Source organism: Balaenoptera acutorostrata, chromosome 4 (genome assembly GCF_949987535.1).
Source record: "Balaenoptera acutorostrata chromosome 4, mBalAcu1.1, whole genome shotgun sequence".
Taxonomy (NCBI): Eukaryota; Metazoa; Chordata; class Mammalia; order Artiodactyla; family Balaenopteridae; genus Balaenoptera; species Balaenoptera acutorostrata.
The window spans coordinates 66,517,439-66,536,056 of record NC_080067.1 but is presented as its reverse complement, the minus strand read 5'-3'; the positions used below and the strand labels follow the sequence as shown (position 1 = coordinate 66,536,056).

The following is an 18,618-nucleotide window of genomic DNA, read 5'->3' as shown; positions in this document are numbered from 1 at the left end:
AGAGAAACTAGAGAGGTAGTATTAAAGCCAGGATTTGGGCTCAGGCATTCTGATTCTTGGGCCTGAGGGACATTGTAATCAGTCAGGGTCCAGGCAAGACACACAAACCATACCAGTAATTTGAGCAGGGTAAATTTAAAAAATTGTTTTATTGTGTAAATGGGGTAAAAGAAAACTCTAAGCATAACGAAGGTGGCAGTTGCAAGAAGCTGCCATCACTCCTGGAACAGAGGGAAGGAAACAAGGAAGGAGCCTAGACACTTAAGAGGATCCCCGCAAGGCTGAGATTCCGACCCCAGAAAACAGTGCGTAGCTGCTGTAGGAGCACGCTGCTTGCCTTGCCTGCTTCTCTGGTGGAGAAGAAGCTCGCTAGGGGCCACTTGCTGCAGAGTCATGCAAGTTGCCTCCATTGGTGAACACTGCAGGGACCTCCCAACACGCTGAAACCCTTGCTCTGTGCAGAAAACAGACTGGGATAAGAAAAGTTCCTTCGTCCTCTTCCAGCCTTTCATCGCCCTCTCTTGGTAGAACCTAATAGTGAGCCAGCTGGCAAGAAAAATTAAGTTTCACAATTTATAGTCCACTGCAGATAGTCACAAAGTAGGGCAAAGAAGGGTGAGTTTAAAGCCGAGAGACAATAAATTAATAACTGGCCTAGCCACTATGTTCTACAGCCAAAGCCAGCCTTATCCTGAACTTAATGAAATGTTCTATGCTAGGACAGGTTTCATTAGAACTCTCTCTTTTTTTTTTTTTTTTTTCCATTTAAAAGTGAGTTCATGTAAAATGTAATGAACTTCCAAATCAAAATTTTAATTTACAAACTAATAATCTGGGAGGTGTTATAAAGAGCATGGAAGGAGCATAAAAGCAAAAATGATTTGAAGGAAAAAAAGTGGAATGCTTGGTTTGTGGAATCTATAACAGATCGAAGATTTCTACCTTATGGCTGTTATGTGGAAAGTAGGACTTGGTGCTTGGACCCTTTCAGCTCCTTGGAAATTGAATGCTTTGCACATATAGAGAAAGTTTAATATTGATTTGAGGTAACTTCAGTTGGAGATGGTTGGAGATGATGTTTATTATGATACTTTGTATATATCAAGAAGTTTTCAAGAGGAATGCTTGTTTCCTCACCTAGTCAAGACACTATGCTTTCAATTTGTTTGGAAGCTAGACATGTGATTTGTTACCATGTAAGGAATATCTACTACAGTTTGAATTGATGATTGTAAAGCTGATTACTATACATTCTCATCTGTTCACTACAGCTGACTTCTACAGTTTGGGTGTGTTGACAGTCCAGTGAATTACATAATTAAAAGTAATAGCCCATTTCTTTTAAAAATAGTAGTTATTTCTAACATTTAATCACCCCAGATCTTTTCTTCCTCCATCTAACCCCATACTTGTTTATGTAATGTAAAAAGATGAAAATTTAATGGAGTTTTTAAGAAGTTCTATGAAATATAAACTGTTGTAGGAATAAATGTTCTTAATATATAGTGAAAAAGTTTATCTTTTATAAACTTAATTTTACAATATAGATGTGACAGCATAGAAAAACTAAAGGCCCAGATACCCAAGATGGAACAAGAATTGAAAGAACCAGGACGATTTAAGGATTTTTACCAGTTTACTTTTAATTTTGCAAAGAATCCAGGACAAAAAGGATTAGGTAAGAATTTTTAAAAATTATATTTGGTGTTTCAAATATATTCAAATACATTGACAGCATCACGTTTGTAATAGAAAGTTCTATGTTTTGAGCATAAAGTCATTATCAGTTACTGAAAAATACTGAGAAACAGTGAACTTCTAGTTAATCAGATAATACCCTGCCTATTCAATAACAGGGTTACCCTGGATACTATATGTGAACCACTGATTTTTTTTTTTTTTTTAAGAACTACAGTACAGAAAATAGTTGTTAAAATTCCACTGACATAGGTATGTATGTTTGATCGTTTATTTTTCAGAAGATATTATAGGATCTTAGGATCATAAGTTTTTCACTATGTATCTGTTGAAATAGCATTGTAAGATTTCTGAGTCACAGAATGCCAGATAAATGTATTCTTTTTTGGTGTGAATTATTTGGAAACTATAAGAAAGAATAAAAAAATGATTGTCATTCATAATCTTATCCAGAAATAGCCACTGTTAACAGTTTAGATCAGTTTATACTGTAGAAACAACCACACATTTGCTTTGGGGATGGCTAAGGGAAGTGAAGGTAAAAGCTACAGTGTAATTTGCAGATTATTCAGAAAAAGTAGACAGTAGCACATAATGCAAAATAATAAATATGAGTGTGAGCGTTTTAGATAAAAGGAGAAATGAGTAAAAGCAGGAATGGTTGGGAAATGCTTCCTGGGCAAGAAGTGATGAAAACTAAAGGATTTGATATTTGGGCAAGGGATGATGAAAAATGTTCCAGGGAGAGGATAGTTATGAATGAAGGTCTAAGACTTCAGAAATAAGCTTGGCTTCTTTCTGGAAGAGAGAAAATGATTTGATTTTAGTGGGAATGTTTGTTTGGAGCTTAAATTGGTGAGATAAGGCTTCTTTTAAAAACAGGACAGAAAGGCTTAAATTGGAATTTACGGGCAGTGGGGATGCACTGAAGATGATGGTGGCAGTAGCAGCCATTTAGTGTGAGCTTTTGGTGTGCCTGGCAGCGTGCTAAGTACTGTACATACACTGCCTCGTTTAGTGTTTAACAACTTTATGAGTTATTCATTCTTCCATTCAGTAATTCACCAGCTGCCACGTGCCGGTCATAGAGTGCTAGACATTTTTTATCCTTATTTGGCAGATGAGGAAACTGAGGCACGCAAGTTAAATAACTTACCCAATGATGGAAGTGAGTTTTTGATTTTGAAGATACAGTAGTTGGAGAGGCTAATAGGGGCCTCTTGTACGAATCATTCTTTATATTTTAGATTAGAGAGAAAAAAAGCTTTGAGAAAAGGATTATGTGAATAGGAATTAGACTGAGGAAGTGACTGAAAGCTAGTAGAAGGGATGAATATACAACATTTGTATTTGAGAATTGGCCTAAAGAGTGACTAAATGTGACTGAATTAAGATTTACAAAATACCTATTAAGCAAAATTCGAAATAATGAAGTCTCCTTTCCAATTAATTTAGGTTGCATCTTATTCTGTTTGTTTTTGCAGGCAAAATAAGCTGGGATACCTAGTGTTAGTTTCTCTATCTTGTATCTGTGGCCACAAGTTTAACTGGGCTATTTTTTCTAGTCTCCTCTTGTATTCCCACAAATAAAAACCAATTAACGTCTTCGAACTTACATGTATATACTAAAAGAATTATTTCTTTGTGTTTAGAAATGTAGCACAATGTTTTGATACCATTAGAGAAAATGTTTTGAATCTCAAGTGTTGATTTAAAGGGGCTGAACCTATTCCTTAGTTATAACCCTACCCCTTACTAGAGCACAAAATAAATGATGTTTTTGGGTGACTATGTAGTCTTGATATTGAATCTTAGTTTTTATTATATTTGGTGAAGATAAAGTAAAATTAACATTTTTATAGCTGTTCGATATATCAATATGATGATAAATTGGAATTTTAGATTACAGGAAAAGTTGAGAAAAATATTGTGCTGAAGAATTCGATTTTAAAATTATGTTTTATTCTATTATGTAGTAAGTATTGAGCTTAAGAAAAATGTAACATTGTTTAATGGGTATAGAGTTTCTGTTTTGTAAGATGAAGAGTTCTGGAGATTCATTGTACACCACCGTGAATGTAACTAACACTACTGAACTGTACACTGAAAAATGGTTAAGATGATAAATTTTATGTGTATTTAACCACAATTTAGAAGTTGTTTTAAAAAAAGCCCCGAACCATAGAATATACAGCACAGAGTGAGCCCTGATGTAAAATACTGGACTTTAGTTAATAATGTTGGCTCATCAGTTATAAGAAATATACCACACTAAAACAGTATCTTAAAAATAGTGGAAATGGGGGGAATGTGGGGTAAAGGTATATGGGAACTCTGTACTTTCTGCTCAGTTTTTCCATAAACCTAAAACTAAAAAAGTCTTAATTTAGAAAAAAAGAAAAAATGTAATAAAAGACAAATCATAATTTCTCTTTTTGTTTTGCATTGGTATTGGGTGTCAGGAAATGTAATGACTTGCTTAGTTGAAGAACTTAATTAAAAAGAAAACAGTTTTCTTGACAGCCTTTCTAAGGGTTCACAGGGCTCTTAAATTATAATATTTGGCAGAAAGGAATTATGAGATCGTAGGAGAGGAGGTGAGGCCCAAACAAATTGGCAAAGAGTGACAGTGACAGCACTGCAGTTTATTTATAAATAGCTGTGCTAATTCTAATGAGAGCTGGTGTTTTCCATATTTTCTCATTTTCTATAACCTTATTTCTTGTGACACCAGGATAGGGTACTTCCTCTGTCACAATCTGCTTCAGTCACCTGCCATTTCTGATGGTCTTCTGAATCTTAAATTTGAAAGGGATTTCATAAGTCCTGTGTTAAATCTAACCTGTGCAAAGTAGCACCTGTACCTGATGCTCATTTAGCTTTTATGTTTGAATATACAGGGCGGGGATTGAACACACATTGTTTTAGAAAGTGGTCCATTCTTATCACAGAATACTCTTCCTTGCTATCACAAAGTTTTTCCTTATTAAGCTAACATCTTTGTCTTTATAACTTTTACCTTTGTTCTTATTTGACCTTTGCTGCAGCACAAAGGAAGTCTAACCATTTTTTTTCTCATTTATCCCTTCTCCTTTTTTTCAGGTCAGCATTCCAAATTTTAACTGTTCTTCATTTGAAAAGACCTTTGTTATTCCGTTGCTGTCACCCCTAGATAACATTTCCAGTTTCTCTCAAAATAGAGTTCTTAAAGCTGAACATAATACTCCAGAAGGAGGCTGTTTAATGTAGAATACTATGGGTCTGTTATTTTTTGCGAGACTGTTCATTCTATTAATTTGTTCAAAAATTACATTTGTTTTTTACAGCCATGGTATTTTTAGGACCATCCTGAACTTTCTTAAAGTCTGTAGGTTATTTTCTTATAAACTGTTGTGGTTCAGCTAGAATGTTATACCTGTGCAGTTGATTTAAACATTTTTAACATTACTTGTTAAACATTTATTTAATATTCAGAAATAATTTTATAGAGTGTTTTTAATGTGTATTTTCATTTACGTAATCCCATTTGCTTCTCATAACAACCCTTGGAGCTAAGTAAAAAACCTCTTTGCATAAAGATGAGGAAACTCATGGTCAGAGAGGCTGACTTATTAAGGTCACGTAACTTTAGAGTTGGTAGAATTGGGACTCAACCTCAGATCTTCTGATTCCACATTTTATATTCTTTTTATTATATTATGTTGTGCTAACTATAGATATCTCTAGGTAAATTAAGACTTTGTGAATAGGATTTTAAATCCCCATTCATCCTCCCTAGTGAGTTGGCAACATTTTGTTCCCCTTAGGGATGGTGTTTGGATCCAGTCTCAATTCATTTCCATATTCATCTGTCATTCAATTGATCATCTTTTATGAAACAGCACATTGCCCTTGTTGATTCAGTTTGAAAGAATGACACTGGGATTACCTCTGTTTGCATTTTTAATTTTATTATAAGGGCTTAAGGATTCATTCTTCAAGTATCTCAATTTTAGGTAATACTATTTTTTTTTAATTTTATTTATTTATTTATTTATTCATTTATTTATGGCTGTGTTGGGTCTTCGTTTTCTGTGCGAGGGCTTTCTCTAGTTGCGGCAAGTGGGGGCCACTCTTCATCGCGGTGCGCGAGCCTCTCACTATCGCGGCCTCTCTTGTTGCGGAGCACAGGCTCCAGACGAGCAGGCTCAGTAATTGTGGCTCACGGGCCCAGCTGCTCGGCGGCATGTGGGATCTTCCCAGACCAGGGCTCGAACCCGTGTCCCCTGCATTGGCAGCCAGATTCTCAACCACTGCGCCACCAGGGAAGCCCCAGGTAATACTATTATTAGGACTTGCTTGTGTCTTTTTCTCTGTGTTATCCTTCTGTTTATTCTAACTGCTGTTGTTGGTTCTTGTTACATTATTATTGACTTAGTTCTCTTTCCAATACTGCTTCAGAATCTATAATAGTAATTTTTAAAATTATTAAAAATAAACAATAGTAATAGTAAGGACACGTTATTTACCAGGCACTGTTCCAATGTTTTAGGTGTATTCACTCGTTTAATTATTACAACAACCCTGTGAGGGTAGGTACTGTTATCTTTTTTTAAACTGAATTACCGAGAGGTGAACTTAGTTGCCCGAGGCTACTTAATTAGTGGTGGAGTTGAGATTTAAGAGGCTAAACTACTATATTAAACCACTTCTCTCTAGCTGGGCTATTCCTTTGTCACTCAGACATTTCTAACTAAAGGGCAGCCTTCCTTCCTTCCTTTCTTCCTTCCTTCCTTCCTTCCTTCCCTTCTTCCTCCCTCCCTCCCTCCCTCCCTCCCTCTCTCCCTTCCTTTCCGTTTTTTTGTGTGTGTGTGTGGCCGTACCGTGCGGCTTACAGGATTTTAGTTCCCTGACCAGGGATTGAACCTGGGGCCCTGGCAGTGAGAGTGCTGAATCCTAACCACTGGACCACCAGGGAATTCCCTAAAGGGCAGTTTTTCATATGCTTGTGGCAATTGACATTTTATCCCTGTACAACTTAATCTTGTGTGTTTCAGCTCCTAATAATAACTTATTAATCTTTTTGAATATTCCTGTTTCATCCAAAAACATTTATTGGCTGGTTACTCTGAGAGCATGGAGTTAGGAACATCTTAAATCTGTCTGGGTGAGTTTGCAAAGTCTTCACAAAGATTGTAATTTTTGAGCCTTGAAGAATGAATATATGTTTTCAAAGCCAAAAGAAAAAGAAGCCATCTCTAATGTGGAGAGATTAGCAAGTTCAGTTGCTTAGAGGTGAGAGACATAGCACCTTTGAGAAACTGCAAGTAAGTTCATTTGACTAGAAATGTAGATTTTTATCTGAAGGCAGTAGGAAATATTGCAGATTTTAAAAAGTTAATAGACTTTATTTTTTGAACTGCTTTAGATTTACAGCAAAATTGAACAGAAGGTACAGAGATTTCCCAACTACTCCCTTCCCCCACACATGCATAGCTTCTCCCATTATCAAACCCCCACCAGAATGGTACATTTGTTACAGTTGTACCTACATTGACACATCATTATCATCCAGAGTTCAACTTCACAGTAGGGTTCACTCTTTTTTTCTTTTTTTAATTTTATTGAAATATAGTTGATGTACAATGTTGTGTTAGTTTCTGGTGTATAGCAAAGTAATTCAGTTACATATATATGGGATACATATAAGATTCTTTTCCATTATAGGTTATTACAAGATATTGAGTATAGTTCCCTGTGCTATACAGTAGGTCCTTGTTGGTTCTCTACTCCATATATAGTAGTGTGTATATCTTAATCCCATACTCCTAATTTATCCCTCCCCTAGGGTTCACTGTTAATGTTGTACATTCTATGAGTTTGGACAAATGTATAATGACATGTATCCACCATAATAGCTTCATACAGAGAAGTTTCACTCTCCCTAATAAACCTCTGTGCTCTGCCTGTTCATCCTTTCCTCCCTCCTTACCCCTGGCAACCACTGATCTTTTTACTCTCTCCATAGCTTTGCCTTTTCCAGAATGTCATATAGTTGGAATCATGCAGTATGTAGCCTTTGCAGATTGACTTCTTTCACTTGATAATATTATGCATTTGTTTTCCTCCGTATCTTTTCATGGCTTGATAGCTCATTTCATTTTGGCACTGAATAATTTTCCTTCATCTGGATGTACCACAGTTTATATATCTGTCTACCTACTAAAGGACATCTTGGTTGCTTCCAAGTTTTGGCAGTTATGACTTCTATAAACATCCATGAGCAGGTTTTTGTGTGGATATAAGTTTTCAGTTCATTTGGGAAAATACCCAGGAGTGTGATTGCTGGATTGTATGGTAAGCGTATGTTTAGTATTGTAAGAAACTGCCAAACTGTTCCAAAGTGGCTGTACTATTTTGCATTCCCACCAGCAGTGAATGAGAGTTCCTGTTGCTCCACATCCTCACCAGCATTTGGTGTTGTCAGTGTTTTGGATTTTGGCCATTCCAAAAGGAGTGTAGTGGTATCTCGTTGTTTTAATCATTGAAGAATTTTAACATGGAAGTGAAACCAAATTTATATGCCTGAAAGGTCCATCTGAAAGCAGTGTGGTCCTTTAAAAGGTGTGGAGGCAGAACTAGAGGAAGAGAAATTGGTTATGAAGCTGTTGCAGTGATTTAGCTAGACATGAAGAGGACCCTAGCATAGGCCCTAGCAAGGGATGGAGAAGAGAGAGAGATTTAAAAGGTACTTAGAAGCCAAAATGAGAAAGCTTTGATTGAAAGTGTGATGAGGAAGTTAGTCTTAACCCCCATTTGGGGATATTTGGAAATGGGGGGGGTATTTTTGGTATTGTTATAACGACTGAGGGTTTCTACTGGGATTAGGGGTCTGCTAAATGACCTGCAGTGCATAGGACTTCATTTCCTTACAATGAAAAATTGTGTTTCATTGAGAAATACTGTAGGGTGATGACATTCATTGAGAGAAAAGAAAATGGTAGGTCTATAGAGGTAAGATGAGTTCAGTTTGAGCCCTATTGAATTTGAGTTGTTTGTGGATATCCAGTTGAAGATGTCCTTAGGCAATTAGATGTAAGAATCTAGAATATAGAGAGAGCAGTTTCAGATTTAGGACTTGGTAGAGATGGTTTGAGCGTATAACTTGAAAAAAGGTAAAGGTTTGAAAAATCTACTGAGAGAAGTAGAGGTGGTTATTGCTGACGTACAGTGTTATAGAACATCAACATTTAATGGACGAATGGAGGAAGAGGAGCAGTAAAAGAAAATAAGGCCAGAGAGGACAAAGGAAAATCAATAGAGTGATACCATTAAGGCTGAAAGAAGCGACAGTTCCATCCAGGAGGTGTACTCAATTTTGTCAAATACGGCAGAGAGCCGAGTAAACTAAGGACTTACAGGTTTATTTGGCAACCAGAAGGGCTTGGTGACCCTTCAGAGATTACTTTCAGTGGGGTGAGTGATGGAGGTGGACACTAGTTTATAGAATTAAAATGTGTGGTAGGTGAGGAAATTGGACAATGAATGTAGATTACAAAGCGTTCTTTTAACTACCTGAACTTTCAAACATCATATATGTACACTCCTATTCTTTTAAGATTCTTACTTAGGTTAGTATATCAGCTGAGAAATGGGCATTTATAGGTGTCTCATGGTTTACAGTTATTTGAATATTTCATTGTTTCTCATCCTTATTTTCTAAAAATTAATTGAAAAGGGAAAAAAATGCTAACACTAGTAATAAGCTTAGTTCTCATAAATTTAATGCATTTGAAGTGAAGAAGGATATCATTAAGCATGCTAATAACAGCAAATCCTACTATACATGCTAATAACAGCGATCTTACTGCACTTAAGATAGACAATTATATGTTTGGTTGGTAAAGAAAACAATAAAATTAAAGAACCTGGAAGGAATATTTGGTATAGAGCTTTAAAGACTGCAAAGATTAAAAAGGAATTGTGATTAGGGATTGTTGTCATATTTCTAGTTCTCTTAAAACATGGGGATCTGAACTTGACTTTCAGACATGTTTTCATGAGCACATTAAAAATAAAAGTAGAAGACTCCATGTACTCTCTCAAGATGATCTGTGAAGGGAAGGAGAAAGAGGGTAGCTTGTAAGGGAATGGAGAGATACAAGAAAGATTTATTAAAGATAGGTGATAACTTGAGCATGTTCCTTTGTGGAGGGGAAAGCTGGAAGACAGGGCAAAGTTGAAGATACAGGGAGAGAAGAAAACTAATCAGTAGACCAGATTCCTTGAAAAGGCAGGATGGCATATTGGATCCATAATAATGGTGTTAAGGGCTTAACCTTGGATGGGAGAAGAGGCACCTTTTCCATTGAGTTTGAAGGAAGACATAATGATGCATTTGATAGTAAGTACATTGCACATGGAACCACAGGAAACTTGTTTATTCAGCAGTTTCTGAATGCCTACTGTGTGTTTCAGTCTGCTAGTTAGCGGATATGTAGTCCCTATCCTTGAAGAGGTTAGGGTCTAGTGAAGATGGGGGATTTTTTGCCTTATGTCCTATATGTTTTTTTTCAGGCAGGATGTGAGCCTTTTTGGAGTCTTTCCTAGTCTTCCATGATTCCTCAGATTATCCAGAGTAGTTTGGAGATAATATCTAAAAGACTTTTAAGTTACTTGGGGTGTACTTTTTCCTGACCTGCAAATGTAAATTTACTCGTAAAAGCTTGACCTAACTACTTTAGTTCTTTCAAAGAGATCATAGTTCTTTCTCTCTGTTGTTATGACAGACAGTTTTTTGTCATGTGGTAATATTGCTTCTTTATCCTTATCGGCTCCAAAACCAGTTAAATAGTCATTTATATCCTCTTCATCTAACTTTTAAAAGGACAAATCTTAGTTTATTTTTATTTATTTATTTATTTTTTTTAAAGAATTTCACTTTATTTATTTTTTGGCTGTGTTGGGTTTTCGTTTCTGTGCGAGGGCTTTCTCTAGCTGCGGCAAGCGGGGGCCGCTCTTCATCGCGGTGCGCGGGCCTCTCACTGTCGTGGCCTCTCTTGTTGCGGAGCACAGGCTCCAGACGCGCAAGCTCAGTAGTTGTGGCACACGGGCTTAGTTGCTCCGCGGCATGTGGGATCTTCCCAGACCAGGGCTCGAACCCGTGTCCCCTGCATTGGCAGGCAGGTTCTCAACCACTGCGCCACCAGGGAAGCCCCTTAGTTTATTTTTAATTTTTAATATTCTTAATGGTCTCCTTGAGGATCAGTCAGCCAACAGCTTGGAGTGTAAGATTGGTTAGGATTGTGGGTAGTAATTCTTTGCGTTACAGCTTATAGGTGTACCTCAGTGATTTACAGCTGGGGGCAGTTTTGCCTCCCAGGGGACCTTCGTCAATATGTGGAGATACTTTTGGTTGTCACCACTGGGGGTGGGGCAGAACTGCTCCTGGCGTCTAGTGGATAGAGGCCAGGGATGCTGCTAATGCTGTAATGCATAGGACAGCTTCCCACAACAAAAAATTATCTGCCCCAAAATGTCAAAAGTGCTGAGGTCAAGAAACACTGGTGTACATTAATATTTGAATACTTATGAGCTAGTCAAACATGCTTACCTACATTATCTCATTTAAACTTCAGAAACCCCTTATGAGGTAAGTGATACCCTTCTTGCCCTGAAGGCACCATTCATTTGTGATGGAAGCAGGATACAAAGCTTGGACTTAACTCTATAGGAAATTTTTATTATGTAAGTATTCAGGACACAAGCCTTTTTTTTTTTTTTTTTTAAAGGCTATCTTTTGTCTTACCTGGTGTTTTTTTTTCAGGGACAAATATTCCTGACATTTGAAGTATATAATTTATTTTTAATATTACAGATCTAGAAATGGCCATTGCCTACTGGAATTTAGTGCTTAATGGAAGATTTAAATTCTTAGACTTATGGAATAAATTTTTGTTGGTAAGTTCATATTTTCTGCAGTTTGGTGTTTTCTCTAAACTTTTGCTTTGTTTGAAGATAAATTAACATTTTAAAGCATAACTAACTCATTTCAGAGCATGTAATGGACATAGAATGAAAAATTTGATTTCCAGAATTTTATTACATAGGTTGTTTTGCATTCTTGTATTTGGCATCATCTGGACTGTTTTTTTGAAACTCTTTTTAGTGATTTGGATGCTTTTGTTTGTTTGTTTTTTAATAGGAACATCATAAACGATCAATACCAAAAGATACTTGGAATCTTCTTTTAGACTTCAGTACAATGATTGCAGATGACATGTCTAATTATGATGAAGAAGGTAATGAACATTTTGCTCTACCAGTTTTTTGAAAAATTTGTCTTCTTTTATCACACACTCTTGAACTTCTTGTCTACTTCTGTTTTTCTTAGAGTTAGATTTCCCTCTTCTGAGCTTTTATTTGTGCTCTTCTGAATGTATGAAATACCTTCATCCTCTTTACCAATCTGCATTGTTTCCTTAAATACCAACTCTGTGTATTCATGTCTTCCAGAAAGGCATGAGTACTTTTCATCCATGTTTTAGATTTTCACTTTACTTTAGGAACCTATTCTTTTCTTAATGTACTTTTATAGTACTTGTATATGTATTTTTTGTTGTTGTCTGTTTGTTTTGTCTGTGAACTTGATTGTAAACTCCTTAAGTTTAGTGACCTTGTCCAAATGGAAACGGACTTTAGTTTCCTACTGTAGTACTCTTGGCATTCCGTAAATATTCACTGATTGAATGCTTTTCTGCTGTTTCTTCATGTATGTATAAGGATGATTCTACCATCCACTATCAGGACATGTGCTTTTGTTTTTCTGGAACTGGCAGTGATTTACATTCGTTTCTTCTCTCATACTTACCTAGTTTCCCTTGAGAATTAGCAGAATTTTTTTTTTTTTTTGATATTGTTGAATAGACAGAGGTATTCTTTGAAAAATCTCTAGTAACCTTGGTGTCCTTAAAAGTGTCCTGGAACTACTTAATGTAACCAAAGATAATGTTATTTCCTTATCTTTGTTTCCATTGTCATGTATTGTCTTCTTAAGAAGTGAGAAATGACTGATAATTGATAATTGTGCTTTCTATTAGACCTTACACAAAAGTGAAGAACTTCCTGATTTGGAGGTTGGCATAGAGGCATGTATAGAGGCATGCATATATGTAATTTAAAATCCTTTAGTAATTTATTACCATGAAATAGGTTAGAGTTTGATCCTTGCTGTTAATTTCATTTGTAAGATTGCCACAAAGTGCAAAAAAAGATTAACTCCAACCTACTGTGCTTTCAGCAACACTGGCAGCATGTCATCATATCAAGGTCAGATTTGACCAAATTACTTCAGTGGCCTGACTTCAGTGGCCTTCAGAAAGCCATAATATTATTAATTACCAGAAGGGTTATTTATCATTCAAGGAATTATCAAGTGTTGGAATAATAGAGAAGAAAGAAGGGAATACTCTAGGTAGAAACACTAAAGAGCTAGAAATTTGGAAGTCCTATCAGTGGGAATACGTATAATGACATACTTTAACAATTATGGGGAAGATATTTTTAAAAAATAAAGGATTCTATTAAAATGTTAGCCTTATTTCTGCTTTTCTTTCTTTCCTTTCTCCCATCCCCCCCCCACAGGAGCATGGCCCGTTCTTATTGATGACTTTGTGGAATTTGCACGCCCTCAAATTGCTGGGACAAAAAGTACAACAGTGTAGCACTAAAGGAACCTTCTAGAATGTACATAGTCTGTACAATAAATACAATGGAAAATTGCACAGTCAATTTCTGCTGGCTGGACTGAACTGAAGATCAATCCTCACAATTCAGACTGAGGGTTGAGACAAAACTTTAAGGATACATCTTGGACCATATCGTATTTCATTCTTCTAATGGTGGTTTGGGCTTGTCTTCTAGTCTGGGCCGCTCTAAACATTTATTATTCCAACATTGTGGATTTCATCTTATATCTGTGGACCATCCTAGTTTATTCTCCCATAAGTCTTAGAAGCTTTATGGTGATTTTTTTGAAGTTTCCATTCTTGCATAAAGCACAATGCTGTCTTCATCAGAAAACAGTTTGGCATAAGAATTAAACATGTGAACATCACAATTTATAAAAACTTCTTAAATATATGCTTTGGGCTAGTTGCAAAGACTATGCTGATAGCACTTCCAGTGAGAGTGATATATTTAAGTGTACCAGATCTGGAATGGTGTTTTGGTATGGGGGGATTTTTTTTTTTCCTGGCAAATCACATGTATTGTTAACGTGAGTAGAGTATCTGTTGAAAAAAAAGTCAAAATAACCAACGTGAAAAATTTTTAGGATAACTTGGTGTGCCTACCCAAAATTTTACTGTGTTTTAGACCCTCGATTTCAGAAGGTTCCACAGAACTAGTCTGCACTTATCTTACCCATGTTTATATATAGTTGTCTTACAGGGGGTTTTATTTAGAAAAACATCTGCATAATGTTAGATTCTACTCCTGTCTACATTATGCACTCCATAATTGGATTTCATTATGATTTTGAAACGCTTATATGCCTGTCGAGTAAGTTAAACTATTTAATTTGTTTTGAATGTTTTAGATTGCTACATAATACAATATTCTAAATTTAGGCATGAGGGTTTATTTTTGTTTTTTGGGGTTTTTTTGGTCAGCGCACTATGGAACACAAATGAAATTCTCTTAATTTATAAGAAGATAGTAGGAATTAAATTTTGAAAATGGTTGTAATGAGCCATAAAGTTCAATTCTTATAGGTACTGCTCTTTCAGACAAATAGTCCATTTTTGATGACTTCTTATTTTGTTGAAATTGCTTTAACTGCTAATCACTGTGGTTGCCAAATATTTCAGGAGCAAAGATTTTCAAGCAGGCATGCACTTGATGCAAAGTACCAGTCTGGCTTCTATTTTCATAAATTATTTAATTTCTGCTGTTCTTTGTTTCACTCAGATTAGCTCAGTTTTCACATCAAAGCAGAACTCTGTCTTGTATGTTTTTTTTTTTTTCTTCATTACAAGACCCATGAACTGCTTTCATGCTGAAAATGCTCATTTCTTTGTTCACTTCTTGACCTGTGAAGAAGGGTTTATTGCTTTCTTAAACATTTCTATAAGGCAGGTTAAAAAATGTAAAATTTCAGATATTGGATGACTGGTTTTTAGCAGGAGTAGATTTTGCTTGGTGTATCCAGGCACTCTAAGTTCTAATGTTGAAATTATCAAAGGTATGTACTTCAGAATAGCAGTACATTATAAGGTATATGCGGAAATGATTTTAAGAAACAATGATATATTAAAACTTTTTATTTACATGATTTTGAAATTGACTAGAAAGCTTTCCCCATAGATATTAATATTCTAATCATAACTTTAATTCAAGAATATGATTCTATCAAAAGAAAATTTTGAAAATTTCTATTCAGGTTACTAGAATTGGTTATTAAAAAAGAAAAGAAAAAAGAAGAATCCTGCTGCTTTCAGCATTTCCTGATTTCATATTTGTAAATATTAAGAGGAACTTCAATTATGAAAAATTTTAAAAAGATATATATATATAAATGTACTATTTTGTTTCCTGTCTTGAAGATTTTGAGTTATGGTGTTGTTTTTGAATTGATTAATTAATTCCGGTATGCTGTGTTTTGAAATGAGATCCGATTAGCTTTTTTTCCCCAATATAAATTGTTTTTCATAAAAGTCTGATATTGATTCGTGGCCTAGTGCCTTGGGTTTTACAGACTTTTCCTTTTAAATGCAAGACCTTTTCAACAAAATAGTGTTTGTCATCAGTTTGGTACTAAACATTTATAATTACTATGTAATTATAAACAAAAAAATACATAAAGCTTTGAATATAATCATGTAGCATAAAAGTTAAGGTTGTTAACTCTATGATGGCATCTTAGAATTAAACAATACTATTACTAGGGCTGAAAAGAGAAGACTGATTTAATGTGGTGTGGTTATTCTGAGGATACATGTCTGGTTACAGGGAATATTTTGTACTGAAAATGCTTACACATAATGGCCGTGTGTGTGTGAGTGTGTGTGAAAGAGAGAGATTGACAGATTGAAAGAGACACACATGCTCACACACACACACACACACACACACACACACACACAACTTGAATTGCTTTAATTCATTAGTGTTTCAGTCTTCATTCTGGTAAACTCCCCATGCTGATTCTTTGTTTTAAACTGAACCACAGGTACAGTTTCCTTTTTGCCAAATGTCAAAACAGGTACACATTTTACAATGTAATGCTTTTTAAATAGTAAAGTGTATAAAATTAGAAGTGCCCACATATAAAAATACTTGAGATCAAGATTATCTTTAGTGACTATCATCTGCATATCTCTGTAAGTTCAATTGTGTTTCTTACATCCCTGTCATATTACCAACAGAGGCAATAAAAGCTTCAGTGAAATTGCCATGACTAAATCTTTTCACATATTATTTCAGTGTAATACTTTTAAAGACTAAAATATACCGGAAAACTTTTCCAGAAAGGATAATTATTTATGGAAAGAGCATTATAATGGCAAGTTTTGGGGAGAAAAGACATGCCAAGTCTTGTTTACTACATTTAAAATGTTTACAACTATACTGGGCTGCTTTATTTAATTAACAGTACTGTAGTTGTGTAATACGGCTTTGTAAGTATGTGTTCTTCATTAGACTTTTAAAAAGTTTTAATGAGAGAAAGAAAACTTAATAAAATAACATGGGAAATCTTTTATATAATATGCTTACTGGGGAATTCTTATTTAAGCAAGGTATACTATTTTTTTTCCTCAGAAAAATTTAAGTGAATGAAGTGTTCATCTATTTTTTATTTGACGATAATCAAGAGGTTTGAGTAGTTGTAGCCAGTTTAATGTGCACTTTGCTTAGATTTTTTAAAACATGTTACGATGAAGACTACGTATTGTAAACCTTCTGTAACTTTTACGTATGAATGACAGAAGAAAGTTAAACCTAATGAAAGAATTTTGGAATAAAAAAAGGAAAGTGGTGCTGGGGAAATTTATTATAGTTCACGAAGTATGCCTTTGTAAACCTGAATCAACTTTTAGCAAGAATTAATTTATGGAGTTCTAAATGTTAAATTGTGTATATTTAATAGACAATACTTGACACCTCAGCAGTTTTCTTTAAATGTTACTTTATACTTTTAACAATATGATTTATATTGCATACATAGATGTTTTGATAAGATTTTATCAAATTTGATAATGTAATGATAAAATGTTTTTAAAATGTGAACTATTTAACATATAACTTAATATCTGAGGACGCAATACCTGAATTGTGATTTCTACATAATGTGATAATTAGGGTTCAAATTATGGCTCATCATTTAATTGATTATAAACGAGTATATTTCTGAACTCTTTACTTGCCTCCATTTTTACAATCATATAGCAATAATTTCTATTTTTATTTTATAGAAATGTGGTGAAGTTATATATCATGATACCTTTACCTTTGATTTCTGAAGGGGAAGGGGTTTATATTTTGTAGTTGATAAATTTGAAAATTCCTAATAGTACAAATCCCCTTTTCCAGGTTTACCCTTACTATTTGTCCCTATTTTGGTTGAATATTTGCCTGATTTGTACCTGATTCTGGAGGCAGATAGTCCTGTTTTTTTTTTTCTTAATTCATAATACAGTTACATAAATGGTTTTACCAGAGCATTCTTGCCATCTATTTTCTTTACTGCCTGTTGGGTAATTGGCATTTCTTGCTGACAAACTCATTTATTTGACACTTTTCCGCTAGGCCCAGTGTTTTGTGTTAATGTGGCTTTTGACTTCTCTTTCATTGGTCTTTTTTTAATCTGTCATAATACGGAAATTATGATAAAATGTGCACAGCCTTTGTAGTAGATGGAATTCCTAAAAAGTAATGTCTTTATTTGTGGAGTTTTAAAGACAAATTGTTTGGGGAATCATTTTATAATTAATCCATTTTAAAAATTGAGTTCCTAAAAAGTATATTTTTAATCAAGTATATCCAAGTTTTTCTTACAAGTATTGCTTATGTATTTTCAGCTTGCCTTTTTTGTATTTGTGCTGTGCAGAAGTCAGTGTAGTTTGTAACTTAAAGCATTTGTTTTCAAGCCATACCTTGAGGCTGCTATATTTATGAGGTTGGAAGCTTTCTATTTTATCTCTTGTAGGTTATTGGCGTTTCATATGAGATTTGGTTTGGGGAAAAAATGTTTGGTTAAAAAAATGTTTGTTTTAATGACTGGCTTAAAGGGAACATTACCGCTTTGGCAGATTTTTCAGTGGAATGGGAAGAGATGGAGTCAGAATCCATCAAATAAGTGTAAAACAAACAATAATTTTTAACCAAAATAGTGAAAACAAAGCTTGATTTGAAACTTCATTGTTTCAAAGTTTGGAAGCTTACCAGACGGCAGCATGTGAGTGGCTTAATGAACAAAGCAAAGAAAAAAAGGATAATATTCATTTTATATTTAGAATGTATATGTATTTAGGTAGATGTTTAATATAACTACTTAAAATTTTATTTCAGGTTAAGAAATATTTTAAGAAAACATTGGATCTAACGGAAAACTTGGGCGGTGCCAAATGAGATTTTTACGGAAAGGAACACTGTAGGGCATAAGTTTAGGGGAAAACAAAATGGCTAAGGGGAAATGCTAAGGAAAGCTCCAGACAGTGATTTTTGTCACATAGTTACATGACACAGAGCTTAAAGAGCAGTATTTGATCAGTAAGGTTTAGAGAGGTGTGTACTTGGAATCCTTTGAAAATAGCCAGTTTAGTTTTCGATATTCTTAATCCTGAGAGTATGTTAGAATTAAATATATTGAAATTATATGAAATGAAAGCCAGAGGTTTAAAATAGTCATTCCTAAGACTTTATTGTGATGGTACTCAACAA

At 34.8% G+C, this 18,618-nt stretch overlaps 1 protein-coding gene across 2 annotated transcripts in view; it reads left to right on the top strand.

Moving 5' to 3' along the window:
• DCUN1D1 (defective in cullin neddylation 1 domain containing 1) overlaps positions 1 to 17,396 on the top strand; it is a 32,359-nt gene extending 14,963 nt beyond the window's left edge. For both annotated transcript variants that reach the window (XM_057545425.1, XM_007195360.3), the window contains exons 4-7: positions 1,548 to 1,678; positions 11,555 to 11,637; positions 11,882 to 11,978; positions 13,321 to 17,396. In XM_057545425.1, coding sequence (XP_057401408.1) covers positions 1,548 to 1,678; positions 11,555 to 11,637; positions 11,882 to 11,978; positions 13,321 to 13,400 — 391 coding nt within the window. In that variant the 3' untranslated portion in view covers positions 13,401 to 17,396. The remainder of the gene's footprint in view (positions 1 to 1,547; positions 1,679 to 11,554; positions 11,638 to 11,881; positions 11,979 to 13,320) is intronic.
• Positions 17,397 to 18,618: the final 1,222 nt, after the last annotated feature.